The sequence below is a fragment of the Sphaerodactylus townsendi genome, linkage group LG01, assembly GCF_021028975.2.
Source record: "Sphaerodactylus townsendi isolate TG3544 linkage group LG01, MPM_Stown_v2.3, whole genome shotgun sequence".
In the NCBI taxonomy this organism is placed as follows: domain Eukaryota; kingdom Metazoa; phylum Chordata; class Lepidosauria; order Squamata; family Sphaerodactylidae; genus Sphaerodactylus; species Sphaerodactylus townsendi.
In genome coordinates this window covers 86,305,181-86,331,193 of record NC_059425.1, presented here as the reverse complement: position 1 = coordinate 86,331,193, position 26,013 = coordinate 86,305,181, and the positions used below count along the sequence as shown (strand labels likewise).

Below are 26,013 nucleotides of genomic sequence, written 5' to 3'. Positions count from 1 at the left end.
CAGAATGTCTTTCATCCGGGAGAAAACATTGATAAATTGATTTCTGCAGTATATATCTCCTTGTCCCAGCAGTTAAGTGCTTAGGCAGCAAGTTTTTTTCAGCCCAAGCAATTGCACCTAATGGATCATGACATGCTATGCAGAACAATATGTAAACCAATGGGAAAAGGCAAGATATAGGAGATGGCATAGAGACTCAGCGGTACTTACAGCACTAATCTTTCAAAATGCAGAACACAGTGTTCCACAATGAATACTTATATGCTGGCTGTTGTCAAAATGGGGTGTCTCCTTGTAAGTGTATGTGAAGAAAGCTGAACCTGAACCAAGCTTCTTAGGAGGCAAATCCAAGGAACTAGCGAAGATAGTTGTAGGAAGAAGTTCTGGCAGTCATTGATAAATTAAATGCTATCAAATCCCCTGGCCCAGATTGCATTCACCTAAGAGTTCTTAAGGAGTTCAAGCATGAAATTGCTGATCTTCTCACTTTAATATGCAACTTATCCCTGAAATCAGGCTCCATCCCTGAAGACTGGAAGATGGCCAATGTCACACTTATCTTTAAGACAGGATCTGGGGGGACCCAGAAAATTACATTGGCATTGAGCATTGAGGAGGAAGTTGGACTGAATGGCCTGAATGGCCCTCTCCAGCGCTATGATTCTATAACAGTCACATCTCTCACCTGTTTTCCAAAAAAAAAAAATACTGTGGTCCGCTTCTACACCGGCCCATAAACGCACGGCTCATGGGGCGTAAAATTTCAGGCCGTCATTGCTTGTGGCGAGGCCGCTGCTGCAACGCAGCAGCGGCGACCTGAATGCGCGCTTCCTCCCCAGGGCGGGCGCCAGGTCGCTCTTAAACAACAACCCTTTAAAGGGTTGTTGTTGGGGAGGAAGCGCCTTCCCGGCGGTAAAGCGGTGCTTAACCGCCGCCGAAGATGCCACGCTCTCCGGCTCTACTCACAATGTCCTCATTGCCGCCAAGTTATTGCTGGTCACGAGCTCCGCTTCACACCGTCCTCCGACCCTCCAGGGTCGGAGGGTAAAGGCATGGGCCCACGGCCAGCAGGCTACCTAATGACGAGGGACATCGCGAGTAGAACGGAGGAGGGCCAAGAGGTATGCTCTGCGCGGAGCCTCTCCTGGCGGCGTTGCTCCGCATACCTTGCTCGTACGCTTTGCATATGAAGGAAAGCTTATGCTTTCCACCAGCACTCTTGGCGCGCATATGAGCTAGCGATACGTATGAAACGCCACTTGCTTAAAAAAAGTCATCTCAGAAAGGGCTACATATGTTAGAGAGAAGGAACAAGGTGAAGGATAGGGCGGAAAGATTTGTGTAACGTACCCTGCAGACAACAGAGATAAAAAATTCACCTGACATTATTTTCTTTCAAAGAGCAAAGGGTAAATAAGTCCTTTGCATGTCAACTAATTTAAACTAGATGTAGAAATTCACAATGCACACAAAGATTGGGAAGATGAATGAATAGGATGTTCATGTTTAATTACATTCTTTACAACAATAAAACTTCACAATGATTTTAGAGAACATTAAACAATCAGAGTGCCATCAGGAGCCATTCACCAATCTTGCATAATAAATCTTACGATATAACTAACAAAATGCAACAGTAGTCTACAGACAGAAAGCCATTACTCTTCCGTTCTTTCATAATATAAGGGAAGCTTTTGACAACTCTATCTGAAAGATTCAAAATCTCTAGGAAACCTTTTAGGTATCAATTGATCCCTTTGTCTGCTGGCAAGAAGGCATAAGTGACAAGGGGACAGGGTGGGGGAATGTAGATGTTCTGCCCTGTCCCAACAATAGACAGCCCCTGCAGGGGGTTGACAAAAAGCAAAGGATTTCTTCCTTTAGCTAGCAGGCAGGGCTGCAGAAAGAGATTGGGAGGGGTACAGTCACCCCCTCAACTCCTCACGCACAACAGACACTCACCAGCTTTGCACGTTGGGTAACATTCTTCTACATAGGCGACAATCTGCAAGTCTCCTGAGATCGGAGAAAATTAAGAAATCATCCAGGAGCTATGATGTAAAAGCAGGAGAGTTCACCTTCCCTCGTTGACACACTTTGTTTTCATTTTTAAAAAAGAATCATGTGCTTGAGGATCTCAGGAAAGGAAGAACTCATTCGAATACCGATTCATACTTCCCTCTACAAATGAGTATTTCTATTGACTTTGAAACAGGGTCACTTTCTCCTACATGCCTGAACATTGGCTGGAAGGATCTGCTCTATATTCCAAAAAAATGGGAGAACTGGTAGCAACTGAGGAGGCAAGGAATCCAGAGAGGTGTCATGTTTTTAACATGCCCACTCCAATAAAATAACAGAAAACTTAACACATGAGTATAACTTAAATAAAAAAATTTATGCACATCTCTACTTGTCTTTGTTCCCTACTGTAGCAACTTCAGTCCCCTCCACCTTCCCTTGGGTATATGGAAGAAAACTGACAGGTCTTCATATGCTAAGACAAAACGCAGTATAAGGCAACGAAATCGGTGTTGTGTGTCGCAGGTCTTTGTTAGGACTCAGTGCTCACTGACCTCTGGCAAAACAAGCTCTGTGGGCGTTTGATGCAACACAAAAGCCTGCAAAAACTCGCTTGCCAAAAGTGAAACGAGCAGCGCCCCGTTTCCGACCATCTGCAAACTAAAGACCTGTCTTCTGCCTCCAGAAAGAGAAATCCTCAGTGGGACTGTTGGTAGCCCAAGCCCAGCACCAGACGGAGAAACCGGAGAAGCAGCCTTTTTTCTAGCAGCGCCGAGGCGCCGCCTCCTTTTGCAACGCGGCTGAAGGAATATAGCAGAAAGAGCTTCCTCCGGGCCGGCCCATCCTCCATCCTACAGACCCGCCTATTTAGGCGACCAGCATGGCCAAGCACGTTTTCCTCACGGGACCACCAGGTAATTAAGCTCCCTTGTGACACGCTCGGGGAGGGTAAAGAGGAAGTCGAGCGGACAGGGAGGCAGGTCGACGAGCTGGCAAACGAAAGCCAAGAATGGGGCCGCCTTCGGCAGGCAGGCAGGGAGGCCGCTGCAAAGAAATTTAGCCCCGCATTGGACAGGACGTCGTCAGGCTGGTCAGGCTTTACTAGGAGAAAGCCCGGCCTAGTGAGTGACCCGGAGTGAGATTTACTTCTGAGCGAGGATAAGCTACGCCTTCTCAGCCTCTTCAAACACCCCTTCCTTTTGCTGATTTCTGTTTAGCTGCGACCCACGCACCTTCTTGGCAGAATCTTAAAAGAAAACAGCAACCCTGCTGTTTCAAATAATATCGCTCAACTGGATTTACAGGCCAAGCCCCATGGTTGCTTAATTAGATAAGTTTTCCTCATGGCAGCTCTGTGTTTCTCAATAATGAGTTGTTTTGCGTTTTTTACTTCTTTTTAGTTCCAAATAAACATGCTGGTACAGAAAAGCCTTGGGGTTGTCCTGATTGTGACTTGTATTTATTGTTGGTTGTATAACAAGAGTAATTGATGCCTGCGGCTAAAAATATTGGCTGGCTGTATCAGTTCACATTGGGAAATTGGTTCCCGCAGGGCTCATTGATTCTTGCATCCCTGGTTGCTTCAGTCCCCCATCCCCCCCCCACAGTTTTGCCGCTGAAAATGCTCAAAAAAGAAACGTTCACCCCATCCCACCCGATTCCATACGTTTGTATGGCATATGAACTAAATGAGCTTATTATTGTCTCACTATTGCAAAATTGGGTTCTTATTTTCTTTTTGGATAATAAAATGATGATAGCAAATCATACGCCTATAGTATGAATGTACAGTACATGGGAGAAAGCCTCACTGGACTCAGTAAGACCTGTTTTTGAGTGAGCTTACAGAGGATCAGTTCACCTCAAATACATGGTTTTAAATCAAACATGCTGTTACGGGATTATAATCACTGAGCTGTTTAGGCATACAGAATTGATTAACTGGGGAAAAAATTTCAATGTCCCCAAATATTATTTGTCTGCCTTGTTAATGTTTTTCATGGTCTCATAGCTCAAACCTGATTTTTGGGTCTGGACAGGTTTGGAAACAACTGTAAGCACCAGTACTCCCCTATTTAGATTATGTAACTTAAACTGCAATCACCAGGGCTCCCGTATTCAGTTTATGTGACTCAATTTTTAAAAAATGATTTAGTATGTCCAGGTTAAATAATGTACAATTATGGGACAATGATCATCTCCCTCCTATTTTGTAGGAATAAATTAGGTTTCTGAGGGTTTAAGTGGTAAACCAACCCAACAGTCATTTGTCACTGGATGTTAATATGATTATGTAGGATGACAGGGTTAATGCTGGGAAGGCAGCAGTGGCTGTATTAATAAGCAAACACTTTCCATAGTGTAGCTTCCGTCTGTTGCAGAAATTGAGATGATGAGCCTCATTTATCACTTATAGGGAAGTTCTAAATACTGTTGCGCTCTGCACGCTTAAATGCCACAGACTTACATTTTTATAAAGGTGCCTGCTAAGTCTTTTCAAAACGGAGATTCGATGCTTCCCCTAAAAAAAAATATCAGTACAATGCTATGCGTAAATTAATGTACATTATTTGTCTGGAACTCCAAGCAATTTTTGTTGGACAGCTTGCCCTTTCAGTCTCCATCAAAGCAAATGGAGAATGATCCCTACCACAGTTGGTGATGTAGGAGTATGTAACACCCCCAATGAGAAGTTGTGAAGTCTTGCAGTGTCACAGTCCTAGTCATATGGTAAAATCTTCTATGCCTAGTGTTCCATGCAGGCCTCTGCAGGAACACCATTTGGTGGCATCCGTATCATACTACAGTGGAATTAAAATATGTATTTTAGAACATACACACACACACACACACACACACACACACACACACATATAATTTGTTTTTACTTCCTTACTGTTATGGAGTTTACAACTTGACGGTAGTGAAAGTGTGGTATAGCAACGATTCTCTTTGTTACAGGAACTGGAAAAACTACATTGATCAAGAAAACCATCACTTTAAATCATCTGCGTCCCTATTATGATTTCATACAGAAGAAGTGAGAGAAGGTGTCGAGGAATAGGATTTTGATGTTGTCACCTATGGAAGAAGAGTGAGTTTTATCTAGGATTGCATTAATATTTTAAAAAGATAAACTGTGTCATTTCATCACAAAGCATTTGGTGAATACCTAATGTCTCCATTGGGACCACTAAAATGAATCCTGTGGGTTGTTGGGAGATTGCCTGAAGTGGTAAAACCATGACTGTCATGGAGTGAGAAAATGTCTTGTGACCAAGCAAAATATTGGAGCATGCAGTCAAATGAGAAGCAAAAGTATTCACTGATCTATTACGGACAAGGTGTTTGATGCGTGGTGGAGGCAAATGTCTGCCACAGCAAGATTTGTCCAGATGTATTTCCTTTAGCCCTGCTTTCACTTTCCATTCTCTCCGTGGCAAGCAAATCTGCTCAAAGCCCGATTTTAATTTTTGCTTTGCTGCCAGAGTGGGACAGATCTGACAGTAGACCTAGTTTATCCCAAGACCTCTTCCTCCTTTTGCAGCCAGCCCACTTAATCCTATCCCACTTCACTATACTGCACAGGCTACTCGCTTTGCCTCCTAAATTCCTCCCTTTGTTGCCAACTTGGGATTTCTCCGCTTTTTTGTCTTGCCATATGTCCTCTGTTGCTCATGGCCTCCCTGCTCCTGCATATCTTTAGATCTTTAGATTTTAAAAAAAATAAATAACCATATTAATAGATCAATAAATCAATACTAGTACTAAAAATATGTAAAAATAATAAGATGAATCAATCAGTCCAAACACCTGATTTGCCCATCCATTTGATCAACAAATTGAAATGTCTCCAGCCTCCAGAGAACATTGAAAAAAGCCTGTTGGCCTTGACACTTGGGTTTACAGCACATCAGGAGATGGACAATCGTGAATCTGGGGACCTTAGCAAATGGCGGTTCACATCGTCTTTTGGCAGTTTTGCAGTTTGCACATCGCCATTACTACCCCCCATCCCACCCCCCACCCCCACCCCGCACTTCCTGCAACAAAAGAAAATCAGTGTTTGGACAAAGTGTACTGATGCTTTATTCAATATTTTTCTTTAATAGTTCTCCTTTCTAAAAATGTTGATCTATAGATCTATCAATCTATTGATAAATTGATGGAGCAATCTATTGATGTTGATCTATTGATATTCTGGTTTATTGATTGATATATCAATCTATTGATAAGATTAAACATAAAAAATTTTACTAATATATGGTACCAGCTGTGTGTGTGATAAAGTTTCGACAAAAACATGCCCAAGATGCAAAAAGGCTGCTGATGGGTAATGCCTGCTCCGCAGGAAACAGGGCGGTAGATAATAATGCCAAACATGCCCCAAAACAAAAAACAAAAATATATATATATATATATATATATGACTTCTAAGCCAATTCTCTTTGAAGTCATGGGAATCTTGCCATGCTTAATCGGCCACTGTTTACTATAAGTATAAATGACCAAACGCTTAGGGTGGAAAACTGGCATAAAATGTTTTCAATCAATTAATTAATCAATAAAAATTAAGAATTATGACAACCTCTAGAGCAATTAGAGTACAACTTGGGTGAATCCTATGCCCTGCTTGACCTCTCAGTTGCTAGTACCTGTTCTAGTAGTATATCATTCCAGTCTGACTGTCATATTTCTATAATACTGTGCATAAACATCTAATAAATACTGGGATATTAGCAGCTGCTAATATCAGCAAAGAAAAGTGTGGACATATTGGCAGGGAAAGGGAAAGAAAAAAAGGCCTTGACAAATGCAGTGAAGCACTGGGATTCTTCCCTGTTGGGAAACACTATCTGAAGTGTTCATTGTTATTGCTGTTTGCAGTATTTTATTTTAATATTTTCTTCCTTTCTTTAGCTCTAGTTCTTCAGTGGCAAGGCATGAATACCGTGTTGGCCAATATGTAGTAGACCTAGCTTCATTTGAACAGTTGGTTCTTCCTTTGTTGAGACATGTGAGTAGGTTATTTGAGTTTTTGGCACCTTGTGATGTAGGGGCTCAAAGCAGAAGTTCTCTACCTGCATGAGGGACCCCATTTTTCTGTAAACATTGTTATGAATAAGAACATAAGAACAAGCCAGCTGGATCAGACCAAAGTCCATCTAGTCCAGCTCTCTGCTACTCGCAGTGGCCCACCAAGTGCCTTTGGGAGCTCACATGCAGGATGAACGCAATGGCCTCTGCTGTTGCTCCCGGACACCTTGGTCTGTTAAGGCATTTGCAACTTCAGATCAAGTATAGATCAAGATTGCACATAAATCACTTTCCTCCATAAATCTGTCCAAGCCCCTTTTAAAGCTATCCAGGTTAGTGGCCATCACCACCTCCTGTGGCAGCATATTCCAAACACCAATCACACGTTGCATGAAGAAGTGTTTCCTTTTATTAGTCCTAATTCTTTCCCCCCCAGCATTTTCAATGACTGTCTCTGGTTCTAGTAGACAGAGAAAGAGAGAAAAATTTCTCCTCTGTCAACATTTCTACCCTATGCATACCTTGTAGATCCTAATCATATCCCTCAGCCTCTCCAAACTCAAAAGAGTCCCAAACGCCAGCCTCTCCTAAGTAGGGAAGGTGCTCCAGTCCTCAATCATCCTTTTTGTTGCCCTTTCTCTGCACTTCTTTTTTCTATCTCTCAATATCCTTTTTTGAGATGCTTAATTCAGAACTGGACACACAGTACTCAAGTGGCATATGGAAATTATTCCAAAAAGTTCCCAATCAATACTCACGAAACAGACAGTTGGCAGTGAAACAGTTTATTCAGGAACACGTCTATATAGAGGTGGAGATTGACCCTTGGTAGTAGTCAATCTGAAGGTCTGAGGTGCAACTCACAAGTGAAGACATTAACCAGTCCACGATCTATTACAACCCCCCTCCACCCTTGGAAAGCCCCAAACTTGTTTATAACAGTTATCTTCCCGTTTAGTAACTTCTGCATCTTGATTTATCATAAGCATATTATTTAAACAATGATAGCAAAACATTATCATACACTTTCCAGTGAAAAAGTCCCTCCTAACTTCAGGAGGCTCTTAACTCTCCTTTCATTATGTTAATGCTGTCCTTCCGCTTCTCTGTTAACATGTTGTTCTAGCTATTGCAAATATTTCTGTTAGTTCTGTTTTTTATTTTAAGCCCTTTATACCTTCTTATGGTATACATTATACACATTGTTCTTGAATCTCTCACAACTCACAATTTTCTCATATCAATTCCCAGCTCTTCTTTTTATAATAAACCTGTGAGAGTTCACCCTACATACTTCATCTCAATCCCTTGGTCAACTTCTTATCCTGTTAACACTTCATATATAGCTATTTCTTCTATATTAAGGGATGTGTGACCTGATTAACAGTGCTACTTCTGTCTCCTATATGCATGTACACTCTCTGCCATGGCTAAGTCGGGGACTTGGGTGTGGGCAGGAACACAATAATAGGTCAATATCACCACTCCTACCAAGCCACCTATCCCAACCATTATTAGGTCTTTTAGCCAAATTCAGGTCAGGAAACCAGTCTACTTATCCAGTATCTTTGAATAAGTAAGCTAGGATTAGAATTCTAACATTAGCAGCTTATACATATTTGTTTCAATTTGTCTTAATCCTTATTGATAGACAGAAATAGCAACAGGTGGTAGCAAGCCAGAAACAAAAGCCTCTCCTGAGCTCACAGCCTCCAAAGTAATTTCATGTTGTCTGCCCCTTTTAAAGTTTCCAGCCTGACTCCTCATATTCTTGATACTATTTGCAGGTTGTTAGTTAAAAGCTTCAATTTGACTGGACATTCTGTGTAACCTGTCTAACACTCCACACACCTTCAAGTGGCCCTTGCTATATTATATTTCCATCTCTTTCTGATGTCAGAAAGCTTTGTTGCCAGGCTTTCTTGGGTTGCTCTTTCTGGTAGTATGCCATGTTCCTGTACTTAGAGTCCCATAAGTGCCTTTCCATCGGGTGGAAGTATCTTGCTTAAAACTACCACAATCCAATAAACTCCTTAAGGAGTGCATATATGTATAAGCTATTATTGCATCTAATTTGTAAATGGACCATATTAAAAGGGGTTACCACATTATTAAACAATAACAATACACCTGGATATTTTTCATATCGCTTTAAGCAGTTAAAAGCAGGGTCCTTTTCAAACCAGGGGCTATCTTTGCACACCATTCCTGCCTGAGAAAATATTATGGTCCTTAAACAGGTGGGATAATCACCTAATTTTTCTGCTATTTTAAAGTAGGAAGCCAGGACGGAAAGGTCTCTAGTGGGTTCTAGACCTGTCATCCCTGTCCATAATGCACGACCTTTAGGGGTTATCATCTTGTCAAGCAACTCTCCCTCTAACGCTCGCTCTTCAGCCCCCTCTTCATCTATTACCATCTACTCCAAGGCTTGCTCTCCAGTTTTTCCAAATGTTTGCCACTGGAGGCAAAGTGGAGTCATAGGCCAACCCTAAAAGCAACTGGTATGACAGTATCAACAACCCTTATCTCCAAGGTTCGAATTTCTGTAGGGTTCGTGGGTCTCTCAGCACAAAAAAAAAGTCACCAAGCCTCTAATGTGAGGACAGACGATGGTACTATGGGCCAACCCCCTCTTCCCTCAGCAGGTCTTTGGCTACATAACCAGCATTCAGACACATTTAGCCTTGCTCATACCAGCCATTTGTGAACTGGTTTTGTTGCCAATCCATTTGGACTAGGGGAAGCACAAACAGTAACAATAACAGTAAGAGGAGTTTCATGTCTCCTTCTTTTGCTCTTTTGTTGTCAGGCGTTAAACCACTTAATGTTTACTAGACTTAATATTTATCCCTAAACTTATTAACTAGGGGATAAAGCATGGGGACGAATAGCTGCTATCCCTCTTTTTCTGTGTGCAATTAATTTTAATTGTACCTTGGAAAAAAAACCCATCTAAATAAACTGCTGGCCACTTGCAATAAACTGCTGGCCATTCCTCCCTTCTATAACCCTTCTTATATGATACTTAATTTGTCTACATCCAATTACATTCAATTACATACAATTATAATCAATTACTATAACAAATACTATAGCAAACCCTAACAACAGCAATTATTAAAACACATATATAAAATGTTCAAACTGACGCCTGTGGGCGCCCAGGGTTTTCTTGTTCAAGAAAGAAAGATAATGTCCATCGAACATAAAATTCATAAATAGTTCAGGTATAGTTCCAAAAAACCAGTTCAGGTATAAATCCGGAAAATAGTTTCAATTACATCCAAAAAAAAAACAGGACTGGTGGAGCTGGCGTCCTCCGTTGAACTTCAGTTGCCAGAAGTGGTCTCAATGCCACCCACAGTCTCCATGGTTCAGTCTCGACCGACAAAAACTTAGTCACCAAGCAGGCTGAAAAAACAAACTGTGTTCTCCAGGGGCGGAGTCTGCCGCAGCACTTATTTCCTGTGAGCAAACAGAACAAAGGAGAGTGCCAGCAAAATGCTCACATATGTTTTTACAATCTATATATACTTTCTTATGTATCTCACCCTATGAGGTTTAGCCACTAATCTGATTTCTAATCTAACTCTCAAACAAATTTTAACTTGTTTTAGTCTCCAAACCTAATATGCACATTATATACTTTACATTACACAAAACTTTTATTCTTCACTCTTTTCAGAGAATTGCATAGGCCCATAGAAGCTTTTTTCATTACTTTCCTCATTGGCAAAACAGCTGCCCTGTTCCCCTCTTTCACTTTTGTCTTTCTCATGTCTAAACAAGTCTTTGCTTGTGTTACAGACCCTCAGTCTGGTATCTCTTTCTCCCTCCTATATCTGCCTTTTTTGCTCTTGGGAATCTGTCTTCCAGCATTCTATGTAAGGTTTCCCGCCTACCTGCACTACATTTCCTAACAACTGGCCTACATTATACAAATCGCTTCTTTCTAGGGGCTGGCTGGGCTGACACAATAACAACCTAGTCGGCCCAAACAAACAAACTTCTTGCCCTCATGCAGACCCACACAAATTACATTACAATAACACAAACCATATATTAGAAACACATATCTCTTGAAAACATATTTCTTCTCTTTTCTTTTTAGGCCTTTTTATATTTTACGACAGCTGTTAGTGGTGTGGTGTTGCACAAAAAATAGGAACCCGTGTTCCACAATAATTATTTTTGCTGAGAAATCATCTCAATTGCCCCTTGATCTGGGGAAGGGGTAGCTCTGTATCCCTTCCAATTCATCGTTACAAAGCCCCACTATACTTTGGAACTTCCAGGGACCGCCCAACACACACTCTCTGTCAATCTCTGTCAACATCCCCAAGCGGGTTATATTCTCCCCCTCTCCGAATAGGTCTGTCACTCTCAATTTTGTCTACAGCTCCCTACCTATATAAACCGTATGCCACTGGCATCTAAAAAACTCATGCACGCAATGCCTCACCATTACTACATACACATGCATAAAGGGGTGCTAGAATAGGGGACGGGCGATTCCCTCCTACTCCTACCTCCAGTGTGCATCAGCTGGGGACATTTTCAGAACTCATAGCACCCGCATCAACATGGGAAGTTTCTGGGTGTCTGTCCTGTCCCACCTCCAAGGCTAACAAGGGTTCCTGCGAGGCAAAACGGCACAGAAACTTTCACTTACCCCAACCCTCTTGTTCCAATTGCACATACAATGCTTGGAAGAAGGCTCTTCTTTGATCCCTACTTCTGGAGGGATTCTGTCCACACTGGCAGCTCTAGTGTCTTAGTTTCCTACAGATCATGCAGACATCATAGGGTAACTGAGGGACTCTAACCCTTTCTGTCGTACCCCAATTTTGCCCGGTCGTCACAGGGGAGCCTCGGGCTTCCACCCCCCTGGACCCGGAAATGGCTGTCCCATTGATTCTGTGTTCTAGGGTCCTGCCGGGTCCGGCCCTGTCTAGGGTCCTTTTCTGACCTGACCTTTCTCCGGCCCGCCCACTCTTATAACCTGTAATCTAACTCTAAATTCACAAACATCTGCATATCCCCAGCCTATCTATGATCGTGAGGGAGTGCCATCCTTTCCCTTCTGGGGCCTCCAAATGCTGCTGTGTTGATGGGACAGAGAAAAACTGCCCTGAACAATCCTCAAACGCTCCTGCAATTTTTGAGCCTGCAGGTTTCCAATGCCTGGGAACATCCCCTCCTCTGGCCGCCGCTTCAATGCAATCAGCTTGATGCACTGGTGCTGCTTGTGTGGAAATGGGGAGGCAAGTGAGAGGATCTGCAAGTTGGCATACAGGGTCCATAATTTGCCTTCTACTGCTTTTGCTTCGGGGAGGTATACCTGGCATACTTCCTGAACCTTGTTTTGGCAATAACACACCACCACACTATGGGAAATCCAAACTTCTAATAGGTCATTAATATGCTGCGCATTTCAGCACACCTGCTCTGCACACTCCTTACATACACCAATTCATAAAAAAAACCCTATATCCTTTCCCTTTTTATATATCCTTTTTGTAATTGCCTCTTTTGTAATTCCATTAACACCCAATTTAACTGTTTAATTGTTGGTCCTGGACCAAAAATAACAGCAACTCACTCCAATCAGTAGACGCCTGTCATCAAATAGCAGCCGGGCGGGCTGTTTCACTGCTACTGTTTCTTTGCCTTGACGGGAGAAACGGAGAGCCGTGTGTGGGAAAGCAGGCCAAGCCAAAGAAAGGCCAGGGGCTTCCCCTATTTCCCCACTCAGTCTACTCTTTTTCTTCTCGGGTCAAACAGGCAAAATGCCAAATGGGCACTCAAAGAGCCCTCTTGTTTAAACGGCCCCACGTTGGGCGCCAGATTGTTATGGAAATTATTCCAAAAAGTTCCCAATCAATACTCACGAAACAGACAGTTGGCAGTGAAACAGTTTATTCAGGAACACGTCTATATAGAGGTGGAGATTGACCCTTGGTAGTAGTCAATCTGAAGGTCTGAGGTGCAACTCAGCGTTTTTAAAGACATTTCAGCTAGTCCACATTGACGCAGACATAACCCCACCCTTGGAAAGCCCCAAACTTGTTTATAACAGTTATCTTCCCGTTTAGTAACTTCTGCATCTTGATTTATCATAAGCATATTATTTAAACAATGATAGCAAAACATTATCATACACTTTCCAGTGAAAAAGTCCCTCCACCCTCAGGAGGGCTATTTCTTAACTTCTCCTTTCTATTGCGGTTAAGCGCGTCCTTCCGTTTCTGTTAACATGTTGTTCCAAGCAAGCTATTGCAAATATTTCTGTTAGGTTCTGTTTTATTTAAGCAAGTTCCCTTATACCTTTCTTATGGTATACATTATACACATTGTTCTTGAATCTCTCACAACTCACAATTTTCTCATATCACGGTCACACCACTGCTTTATATAAGGCCATGACAATCTTTGCAGTTTTATTCTCAATTCCTTTTCTAATGATCCCCAGCATAGAGTTTGCCTTTTTTACAGCTGCCATGCATTGAGTTGACATTCCCATGGAACTATCAACTAAGACGCCTAAATCCCTTTCCTGGTCTGTGACTGATAGCACTGACCCCTGTAGCGTGTAAGTGAAGTTTGGATTTTTTGCCCCTTTGTGCATCACTTTACATTTTGCTACATTGAACTGCATTTGCCATTTCTGAGCCCACTCACCTAATTTATCAAGGTCCGCTTGGAGCTCTTCGCAATCCTTTGTGGTTCTCACCACCCTACATAATTTAGTATCATCTGCAAACTTGGCCACCATGCTACCCACCCCTACTTCCAGGTCATTTATGAATAGGTAAAGAGCACTGGGGGACACAGGTCCCCCTTCTTCTTTTACTGATGCCCACCATGTGGCAGACAACCACTTTTCAAAATATGCGGCAAGCAGTGTACATCTCATGGGTGCTTCGGTCTCACAGTGTTTTCTGTGAGAACACTTTAAAAACAAGTTTAAGTTAGATGTTTGTGTTCTCTCCTTACGGCCTACAAGGTCACGTCTCAGGGGTAACTGACTTTCTATCGCGCTACAAATTCAAAAGCTCCTTACTGAAGTTCTAATCATTCATTCCTTGAGTGGAGGTTTGCACCAGAAGCAGAAGGAAGCCACCTTAGTGGTTAATAACTTCTAGCCAGAGGTCAGCTGAATTGAGGTGGGAAGGAGCTTGGGAAAAAATTTCCAGAACTGTTTGTAGGCCAGTGTCTCACTCACTCTGAACTTCAGTATTCAGTGAAAACGTATAATTGACTATTGAATGTAGAGTGGTGTCATTGTAACTCTGTGATATCCTTTGCATTGGAAAACTGATTGAAAACCAATCTGATGTAGCTATGATTACTGTATCAGGATCCTATTTGCTTCATACTGTTGGATGCTGGCATATAACCTTTCATTACAGCAGAGTGCACAAAAGCAAAATATAGCAAAGCTTGCCCAAGTATTCGTGTATGGTCAGGACAAAAAAAGTCTGAGCCAGTGCATAATTTCAAATTAATATAAGGAATCTATTAGATAGGAAAGTGTAGAGAACCTTTGGTTTGGGTTGAAGCTTTCAGAAACAGGTGAGAATTCAATTTCTGCTGTTTATCAAACTCCTATTGGATTGGTGTTGGTAGATTCAGAATTTGATTGGTTTTCTAATACATGGAGAAAATTATTGGGCAATCCAGAGCTGTTTTTTTGAGACCTGAAGGAACTTCTGAGAGAAAGAAAGATGGAAGTTCAATCTGAATAAGTCTTGTATAAACTGTTACACCAGAAGACATTTATGTTTATCTGTATTTTTGCTTTGAATAAATCATGGTTCAGTTATGCTTTGTAGTGTCCAATAAAATTTATCTGTGTGTTGCCTTTAAGTGTGGTTTTGTATATTCAGTCTTCCTATAGCACATCTGGTAATGTCCTCAATGCAGAAACGTTTAATAGAATCAAATAGATTTGCCTGGTGTACTTGAGGGTATATGGTAAATAGAGTCTCAGGATGTGTCAGGAAAGATCCAGGAGAAACTTCAGTCTCTGTCTTGGAAAATTACCACAAGGTCTATTTATTTTCCATTAGTGCCTGTCAAAACTTCTTATTGTAGGCTCTTGAGATTCATAGAACAAGGTAGATACTGAACAAATGGCACAGTTGCTCAGAGAAATAGATGATAAGCAGCCAGTGCTATATCATCCACTTTGACTGGAATATTTACACATTCAGTATTGTTTACTGGATGGGATGGCATTTTTGTTGTTTTTAAGCTAGTTAGTAACTAGTGAGCTCCACTGTCCTGAAGGGTAAGCTGCAGTTCAAGTTTTGCTCATGACCTGAGTTTGAACCTGGCAGAAGTCAGCTCAAGATTGACTCAGCCTTCTTCCATTCACCCGTGGTCAGTAAAATGGCACCCCAGCTTGCTGGGGGTAAAGTGAAGGTGACGGGAAGGCATCAGCAAGCCATCCCGTAAACAGTCTGCCTAGCAAAACATTATGGTGTGATATTGCCTCATGGGTCAGTCATGACCCAGTGCTTGCACAGGGGACTACTTTTACCTTTTACTAAAAAGTAGTTGACAGCTAGTTAAGGTTAGTTATAGTAGGCATTCTTAGAAAAAAAGCTGTTTTTCTTTTTTGTGAAAATTTTACTTTTTAAAGATATTGTTCTTTTGAAGTTGAGTGTTTTTTTGATACACATAATGATGACTTCGTTCATCCATAAACCTAGTAAACTGCCTTGCTAGGCTTTTTAATCATCTTTTATATATTTTCCTCTTAGGCTGATCATGACAGCAGTGGAGTGAAAAAAGTCTGTGTAATTGACGAGATTGGTAAAATGGAGCTCTTCAGTCAGTCCTTTACTCAAGCTGTCTGTCAAATTCTGAATGGCTCAGGAAATGTGATATTTGGAACAATCCCAGTGCCCAAAGGGAAGCCTCTGGGGCTTGTGGAAGAGATCAGAAATAGAAAGGAGGTGACGGTCTTCAGTGTAAGTCACTTAAAGATCCATTGAGGAGGTTTTCCTCTTTAGTTCTGCATGGTGTCCGACATAATTCTCATGATTACTTTCTGTCATAATATAGAGCAAGCAGAGAGATAACTCAATCCATGGCTGACATATTGTGATAGAAGCCGGAGCTCACACATCCCCTTCCTTGTTCTTATCCTCCTCCATTGTTTGCTGTTGTGGCCAAACTAGGCAAAGCATCAATAGGGTTGCTGTGTGGTTTCTGGGCTGTATGGCCGTGTTCTAGCAGCATTCTCTCCTGAAGTTTTGCCTGCATCTGTGGCTGACATATTCAGAGGATTCCGGCCGTGAAAGCCTTTGACAATACATTGAACCACATCAATAGATCGATAAATCGATACTAGCACTTTAAAATGTAAAAATGATAAGACTAATTGGTCAGTCCAAACTCCTGATTTGCCCTTGCATTTTATCCACAAACTGAAATGTCTCTAGCCTTGTCATTTTATACAAAACCATCAGTGATTCCAGACTACACCAGGAAAAGCCCTTTGGTCTTGAAGCTTGGGTTAATAGCACATCAGGAGACAGACGATCGTAAATCTGGGGATCTTAACAAATGACAGTTCACTTTTGCCATTTGCAGGCCACTCCCTCACTTCCCACCATAAAAGATAATCAGTGTTTGGGCAAAGTGTACTCAAGGCTTTTCTTTAGTAGTTTGCCTTTTTTATGTCGATCTATCAAAAGATGGATATATCCATCTATTGATAAGATTAAAGATAAAAATGGAAGATTATATTAAAAATTAAAGCACGTACGTGCAAAAGAGAACTCACAAAACTTCAACCCCCCCACCCCAAATTCAAGCAAAAACCAGCTGATGGGTAATGCCTGCCCGCTGCAAACAGGACGGTGGGTAATAATGCCAAACGTACCCCGAAACCAAGACTCTTCTGCCAATTCTCTTTGAAGTTGCGAGAACCTCACTGTGCATAATCGGCCTATTTTAAGCTACAATACGTTCCAGTCATCTAGTAGTGTGTCAATGTAATCCTAAACAGAGTTGCCCCTTTATAGCTCCATTCAAGTCAATGGGTTTAGAAAAGTATGCCTAGGATTACAATGTGCATTGCCCAGGAATACTTGAATAGCTTGTACCCTATTATGAGTAGCATCTGAGTCTTCAGAACACAAGATAATTAATACCAGAGCTAAGGCCTAAGGTTTTGTATTTTAAAAATGTTTGCTTAATTTTTTTTTATTAATAAGAGCCTTTGCATTTGAGTGCTAGTCTCAAGTGCCCAATCATCTGTATCTCTTTCAGCTCTGTTTACCACCTTCCATTGCAGTGGTTCTTGATGCTTATAGTGCAAGACATTTTCATTTGTTTGTGTGCATAAGAACTCTTATTTCACATTTGTTTATTACTGACATCTGGTAACAACATGTCAAGTCCTCTTTAGATTAAGCTGCCTGAACCTAGAAATATCAGACATAAAATCAATGCCAGTAAATGCCCAAGATACTCTTGATTCATCTGGGTCAATTTATTTTGATAAAAGCATTAAAGAATATAGATTAATAACATCACTTTCCCCTACCTTCTTCCTTCCCCTCCCCCACAAGCACAGCAGAGACTCCATCACCAGAATGATTTCTGTTTTCTCGTTTCCGTCCCCTCCTTACCTGCCAGACAGCCTCTGTTTATCTGCCCCCAAATCTTCAGCTCCCCCTTTCCCCCCTTTCCTGGCAGTGTCACCCTGGAGAAAAACAGTGCAGTTCTAGCTGCTGGGCTAGAGGCATTTCATTTTCCCCTGTACTCCCTCCCTAGACAGTAGCGTCATTCAAGTTGTGTAAAGCTCATTTGTGTGGCTGACGATTGGGCTTTAAATTTTAACTCCCTCCCCCTGCTCCACCCCCCCAAAATAAACCTTAGCTAGTGGTCTGCTAGGCTTCCAGATGGGTTCTGCTGGGCTGGCATTGCTGGATTGCTGTAGAAGGAGCAATCTTCTGTTACCCTTTTTCTACCCTTTGTTACCCTAGGGCAACAGGAAGGACAGTGAAAAGCATTTTGAAGGGACAAATAGGAGAGCATTGCATTTGGATTGCAGCAACATAAAGAAGTGGGGGCAAAAGGTAGATTGGCTAATAAAATTTCAGGTTAGGGACAACACTGCTCTTTGGCAAATCAGAGAAGGTGATTTTTTGCTTGGATTTCCTTTAAATTTTAATGTACATAGTCAAAGCGCATAAAAGGGGGTCTGTTTCCAGCAGAACACATTCCAGACAGAGATTTGTTAGAGTTCCATGCAAAGTTTCACTCAGCTGCTGATCCAGCCTCTGAGTTTGTGGTGCTTCAACTGCTGCATCCCTTGGACTACTGCCTGCCTATGCTGGATTCCTGGATTCCGTCTGCCTGGAGAAGAAGATATAGAATGGTTCAAAATAATTGGTTTAACCTCATTTATGTTTTATTGTTTATAATGTGCTGGAAGCTGCCCTGAGACCATGAGGGGAAGGGTAGCATACAAGTTGAATAAACAAACAAGTAAAATAACCATTGAAGGCAGGCAGCTTCAGAAATCTAGTTAATCAGTTCAGGCAGGAGCTTGACTTTGCAGGTGAGCTCTTCACAATTTCTTTATCTGGAATTGGGGAGCTGCAAGTAGAGGAGCCAGAACAAATTTTAGTTATTTTTCATTGTTTTAAAAAGTTTTGACAGTCCATCTTGAGGACAGTTGCAGGTTAGAGAGGTTCTAGAAAATCACTAGGTAGCTGTTTTTTAAACAAAAAAAAGAAAACCTTGAAGCAAGGTTAGGTTAGGTAAATTTTCTGGGGGAAGGTAGTTCTTAAAATGTTTCAGTGTCCATTAGGTTGCCGTGCAGGACATGTAGCTACGCACCTAACTTCCTTATTTCCATTAGCCAGAGTTTGGCCTGGGGGAACAATGTGCAACAGAAAGGGAACACAGTGGGGCCCTGGGGAAAGGCAAAGGAGAAGACTAGAATGGGCTTTTCTCCCACCTGTGTGGAGACCTGCTCCTGAGCCTCCTTTCATATAATTGGACCTTCAATCCAAACTTCCACCAGCCTTGGGGGGTCTTCTGAGGAAAGTCTGCAGCAGCTGTGCTGATGTTTGGTGTCTCTACCTTAAAAAACATCACTCCGGAGCCCTACAAAGATCTCCCATTGAATGCAATTAGACCAAAACTGTTATCCAGCTCTTCCAAAGACATTAATTGTAGGAACTTTTCCCATGAGATGCTTGGATGTAACATTGGCCCATTAAAGTCTATGGAATTGAAACAGGGGCTCTGGGTCGATTGTTTTTCAAGACAGAGGGACCAGATTTGCAGCATAAGAGCAGATGTGTCCATTATTCCTCAGAAGAACCACCATATTTGGTGAAGTTTGGGTTAGGGGGTCAAAGGGAGTACCTCATATTCCTTTTAAAACTCCATCGGATAGAGAGGGGCATCCCCTTTTGGGCACAGCCTTCCCAAAAATTCTCCATAGACTCTAATACATTTGAAATTTTTGGATATTCAAAAAAAGTCAGGACAAAACTATTTACTAGTGTGGTTATTAGGCTTTTTGCAGATTTTTCAAACATTTTCAAGTCTACTTAACCCTAATTTGAAAAATACCAAAAATAAAATGGTGCACACTCTTACTGTTCATAGCTCCTGTCTCTGAATTTAAGTATCCACAGATCTGGCTACATGGAGAATTCAAAACAGTCATATTTGCTGTTGTGTTGACACCTACTATATGTGTTTGAATATTTTCACATCTGTAATAGTAATAGTATAAACAAAATATCTGATCCCTTTGCTGTTAAGCAGTTAAAAGCAATTAAAATCCATTAAGTATCTTGAATTTGGTTGCTAAGGGACCTGAAAGAAATATTATCTAATATAGAATTATAATGCAAGATTTATTGTTCAGATGTTTTCCTAGGAAGTAAGTATATACAAATCAATATCTTGCTTGACAAGTGTGTAAATCTTCTGAGCGATTGTGATAAATGATAACTACTAGTAATCCAAAATCTTTCCATGCTGATATGTATTCTTCTGATTTTTAGATTACAAGGGAGAACAGAGACAGTGTGTTGCAAGATGTTGTGACAGCTGTACAGAGTTGCCTAAAAAGAAGAGTTTCTTGAAATCATACCATCGCATGAACTCTTGACGCCTTAGCACACCTCCTCTTGATGTCTATGGGACTTCATTGACTTTGATTTTGACTGTGCAGATAAGAGCAGTGCCGTTTCATATCTACCTGCCATTGCTTGCTGGTTAATATTAACAGATAAAATAGGCACAATAACAAGACAATCTTGGGATCTGAGATAAATTACTTAGATTATTAAAATTATATTTAATGAAAATCCAGATGCTGAGTTAAATAAACTGTGACCCACTTGAATGGTGGAAGAGTGGGATTCCATTTAATCACAATGAAGTTGAGCTCAGACTTTCCCCTGTATAGCAGTAGTTTATCAGACATTTCATATGGGTTGGATCCAGTGATGGAGCAAGAGGGAACTGTGGCTGGGGAACGACCTGCCCACGTGCCCCCAGCCCACCCCGATCTGCCCATGCCCCGCCCTTGGGAGGGAGGTCCGGGGACGATTTTTCCGCCCCCACATTACGCCAATGGCGCACGCCAGGGGCAAAGCCCACCCCCACCCCATTGCAGCTTTGCCACTAGTTGGATCCTACAGCTCTCCTCAGCTAAGAGCAAAATCTTCCGCCAGCAGAAGAGTTCTTGCACACGAATGCTCTGCATTTACCTGAATAGCAAGATCCATTTAATTGTCTCTTCTCTCTGATACCTCACAAACACAAGTTTTGTTCAAATAGGTGGTGGTCGTGTGCGCCTAGGTTGTTCATAGAATGCTCTTCATCATGAGTACTAGTAATTAACAGAAGACAGTTAAATCAGTTTGATTTATCTATTGAGATAAGTATAGTGCAAAGGATAGGGGCCACAGAAGCAAGAGTCTCGATGCATTTTTTCTGCTATCATTGTTAGGCTGATGTTTCAAAGAAATTGTGCTAACTTTATTTTGGTTGTGTGGTGTCATGAGGATTGTGGCTTCTGGTTATTTCAGATTTTTCCAATATCCCTTTTTGACTTGGTTTGCTTTTTTATTTCTGAAGGCATTTCCTAGATTTCCATTGCTCTATATTGGAAGGTATTCCTTGTACAGAAATTGATCTTTTTCTGTAACTTGTATCTCTGTTTTATGTGTCAGATTGAACAATCTGTGTCCATTATTGCTTAACAACATTTGTTTTCTTTTGCAGTCCTTCAAGCTAATAAAGAAACTGTAACTGACTGTGACCCAGCTTGCATCATACAAGGGGCTATAAATGGCTTCCAGAAAAAGTATTTATTGCTTAATCAGTTTTGCATGTTGTGACAGCTAAATTCCCAGCCAGGTGTACATTCATTTCCTTATGCTGAAAGTATTCCTTGGCTTCAACAAAAATTGTAAAAAATTTTTACAATGAATTATTCTATATTCTTTGGTGTGTGAAATATAACAACTGTAAACAAAGCAGTCCTTGGTTGAAGGAATGTGGAGATTTCCATTGCTTTCAGAGCCTTTTATTTTAGACACCAGGTTATATCAGTATACAGTACAATTCTGTTGGATATATCCTTTCATGAGTCTGCTATGTAGCCTAGGCTAGCCTGGTCTTGTCAGAGCTTGTAAACTAAGCAGGGTTGACCATAGTCAGTACTTGGATGGGATACCACTAAGGAAGAGGAGGGTTGCTTCACAGTGGAAGGTAATGGTGAACTGCCTCTGCTCATCACTGTCCTTGAAAACCCCGTGGTGGGGGTCATCATAAGGCACTTGTGCCTTGATGGCACACTTTACCTTACTTTCCAGAATGGCAGACTCCATATTATTATAAATGCACAGACGTTGCCTCTGGGCTGAACAGAAATAAAGGGATTGCTTGTCTCTTATGCTAGAGGCCAGGGCTTGTTATGACTACAGAAAGCTATTGCATTAATATAACCCCATTCTATATCCCATATGTTTCACTCCTTTGATCTCCATATTGAGACCGAGCCCTAAATGAAAGACTGCTCAGTTTTATAGATGTGATGCCAAGGGAATATCCAGCCATCATCTCTTTTCTGCACATCTAACTAACAAGTAGATTGATTTTCTTTGGTTTTCTATGAGAGTTCTTTTCTTGATTTTGAGTACAGCATACCTGTGATGTGTAAGCACATCTGCTTCAGCATCCTGCTAACACTACATGCCCTGTTTTACATGTTAAAGGTGAACCTAGTGTATATGGTTTGTCTTAATAAGTTTCTCACTTCATTGTTGACAGTTGGGTATTATTTAGTGCCTACATTTGGAAAGACGCAAGAACTCTGTGGTAGGAAAGAAACAGTTGTTTGGGAAATGTTTAGTGAGGCTGGCCTCTAGTGCACACAATATCTTCCCAAGTTCCTGATTACAGTTTTGTTGCACCTGCAAGTTTTAATTGGGATAACAGGAAGAAGCTAATTTGTGCCTGGTCTTCTCGACAAGGCTAAGATTCAAGGCCATTTGGCACATGGGTCTGTTGCAATTCAGATTAGTAAGTGTCCAGATGGGTGTGATGTAAACAAACAGCTACAATATTAAGCATGTGTCAGTCTTTTTTTATTGTTCTCATTGGATTCTGAAGAAAGGATTAATTTGTAATGCTGAAACCTCTGCAAAATTACTAAAACAAGGGGATTTGGGAAAGAAATAAAAGACAAATTAGATCCCATGATAGAAACCTGTGATGAGAAAAACCAGTGTAAGTACTATACAGGCATCAAGAATTCTAGTAATGCGTTGAAAATCTGGAAGCCATTGAATACAATATTCAGCTCTTTTTACCTTTGGACTTGAATGCAGAGTCTGTCTTCCCTTTGTTTCCTTTCCTCCTTTGCCTTTCTGTCCCCCATAGCACCATCTTCCTTGTCATTTTGAATTTTCCTGATTTTTATTCCAAGCCAAACAAAGTTTCTTTCATTTTTTTCCAAATTGCTGTAGCCAGTCTATTTTTTCTTATTTTGTAAGCCACCTTACAGCTCAAAAGTATTCCAAATAAATAAATAAAAGACAGTACAAGACAACGCAGACTGAATTCTCAGGTGTGCTTGTCAGTCCTGATATGTAAAACTCCTGCACATTGGCCAAGGCAATCTCCTGCCACCTTCCCTGGTTCTCAGAACTCCTGGCAAAGGACCAAGTCAGAACTAAACATTCACACTCTGAACCTAAAAGTATGGTTAATAGCCCCTGCCAAGGTCATTCTGAGTTTGAGGAGACCATCTGCTCATCATTACTATTCTTCCAAATGGACCATTTTCAGCATTTTTGCTAGTTTCCATGACTGGGATCCTGTTGCCTGTTATACTCTTATTTCTGGAATATATTCTGCATTTGTACAACCAGGGTCTTGATTTTTCATCCCTTAGAATCTATTTAGCAGTTCTCCCTGCTTTTCATTCTGGTTTTTGTGATCATTCCATTTTTTTGGCCTGTAGTTAAATAGTTCTTCGAATATTTTATTTTAGTTCCTGTAGCCCACCAGTTTCTTCTTAGAGCATTCATCTGATACTCTCATAATTTATGAAGTGCCACTTTAAAATACTGGTAACATGAGATCTTTGTTAGCCATCCCTGAATACTACCTTCTTGTCAGAGCACTGATGTACCATGTGTCTGATCATCAGAATCTAACTGGCAGCTAACTGACAGGTAACACCTGACAGCCTCATTCTGGGATTGATTGGCAATGGACTGTGATAGGCTAGTAAACCAGATATAAGGCTGCAGTATACTGAGGACTATGAGACACTTGTCTTCACTTTGCCTTGTGAAGCACTTTGCTAGAGTGAGCTATACTTGTGAACTAATAAAGTAGGACTGCTTCTATGAAGCAGAGCTGCTGTGTGAGAGTCTGACTTCCTACAGTTGTTCCAGTATATTATGCTACTCTGCTATAGGGTTTTTACCCCACACCTTCACACTTCTTGCATTAACTTCTGTGAGATGGTCTTATTGTTACATCTATTGGGTAACAGTCTTTGTGCTCAAAGACCAAGTAAGAGAGTTTGAGGCAAGAGATCTAAGTATAAAATATCAGTAGTTTATTAGAATACCTCCTGCAGCAAAGGTATCCTTTCCAGGGCAGAGGCATAACATCATAAGCACTGCGCTTTAACCCACCCCATTTTCCCTTTTACCAGGATAATCTTTTTTTCACCCTAATACCATTGCCTTTCCAAAAGCAGTTTTGAGATTCCATGTAAATCAGGGTATCATCTTACCTTCTTCCAGATGGTAAGAGTGTCACACATTCTTTTATCTACACTGCATATTATCCTAATGTGGCTGTTTGCACTATGCTTCGCCATGTTTCCTGTCAGGGATTCAGTCACTGGAACACCAGTTACTGTGAGCTTGCACATCAGCCACTTCTGGCACACTTCAAATATACTAAGCAGGTGTCATCACATAGACTGGTGCTCTTTCCCTCCGAGTGGGTGGAATCAAATACCAAAATCATTTCAAGTTTAGCATTAGAGTGTTCCAAACAGGATTTCACACAAGTGTAGATTGCTATTGGTATAGCTACACAGATGGAGCACCTTCCTTATGAGGAGAGGCTGCAGCGTTTGGGACTCTAGTTTGGAGAGGAGACGTCTGAGGGGGGTTATGATTGAAATCTATAAAAATATGCATGGGGTAGAAAATGTTGACAGAATTTTTTTCTCTCTCACAATACTAGAACCAGGGGGCAAAAACTGAAAATGCTGGGGGGAAGAATTAGGACTAATAAAAGGAAACATTTTTTCACCCAACGTGTGATTGGTGTTTGGAATATGCTGCCACAGGAGGTGGTGATGGCCACTAACCTGGATAGTTTTAAAAAGAGCTTGGACAGATTTATGGAGGAGAAGTCGATCTATGGCAACCAATCTTGATCCTCCTTTATTTCAGATTGCAAATGCCTTAGCAGACCAGGTGCTCAGGAGCAGCAGCAGCAGAAGGCCATTGCTTTCACATCCTACATGTGAGCTCCCAAAGGCACCTGGTGGGCCACTGTGAGTAGCAGAATGCTGGACTAGATGGACTTTGGTCTGATCCAGCTGGCTTGTTCTTATGTTCTTATGTCCCAAGAAAATCAGTTAAGCAACTGGTCTCAAGAATGTTAGGAATAAATGTTGAGTTCATTACTGAGATCTGAAAAACTATGCAATATGCACACACCTATCCTTCCTAACAGCCTTAGCATTCTCAACACGCTTCCATGTAGATATGTAGTTAAAACATATACATGGTGACTCATGAAATTGCATTCAAAGATCTTCTCTTTGTGGAGGCTTATCTGGGGAACTAGATTACCCTGTGCACTCCCACACATGCCAGCTGAGTGACCTTGGGCTAGTTACAGCTTCTTGGAGCTCTCTCAGCCCCACCCACCTCACAGGGTGTTTGTTGTGAGGGGGGAAGGGCAAGGAGATTGTAAGCCCCTTTGAGTCTCCTGCAGAAGAGAAAGGGGGGATATAAATCCAAACTCCTCCTCCTCCTCTTCTTCTTCGGAATGGGGCGCAAAACTCAGATTTTGCACTGGGCTCCATTTTCCCTCTATGCCTCTGCCCAGAGGACAGCTGCTGTCTAATTAATTCATGGATCGCTCATGCACAGAAACCTGGCCTGAGTGCCATTTGATCCAATATGGGATAATATTTTGTATTCATTTATAAATATCTACTCAGAGAATAAATAGCTGAAGAATAGGTTTAATTTAGAATATGAGACATTTCTTAACTCCATCAATTGTTTTCACAGGAGTAAGAAAAAGAGAAAAAAGTCAGCTAAGTTAAAAACATTTCTTGAGCCAGTCAGAATATAAATGTACCTATGTACCTTGGCAAATGTCAAGCATTAAGAGCTCAGTTTAGTTTAGTTT

At 41.3% G+C, this 26,013-nt stretch overlaps 1 protein-coding gene across 1 annotated transcript in view; it reads left to right on the top strand.

Annotated features, from left to right (window-relative positions):
- NTPCR (nucleoside-triphosphatase, cancer-related) overlaps nucleotides 1-21,370 on the top strand; it is a 37,680-nt gene extending 16,310 nt beyond the window's left edge. Inside the window, exons 2-5 of the mRNA XM_048505213.1 lie at nucleotides 2,829-2,936; nucleotides 6,943-7,039; nucleotides 15,831-16,040; nucleotides 20,109-21,370. Coding sequence (XP_048361170.1) covers nucleotides 2,829-2,936; nucleotides 6,943-7,039; nucleotides 15,831-16,040; nucleotides 20,109-20,189 — 496 coding nt within the window. The 3' untranslated portion in view covers nucleotides 20,190-21,370. The remainder of the gene's footprint in view (nucleotides 1-2,828; nucleotides 2,937-6,942; nucleotides 7,040-15,830; nucleotides 16,041-20,108) is intronic.
- Nucleotides 21,371-26,013: the final 4,643 nt, after the last annotated feature.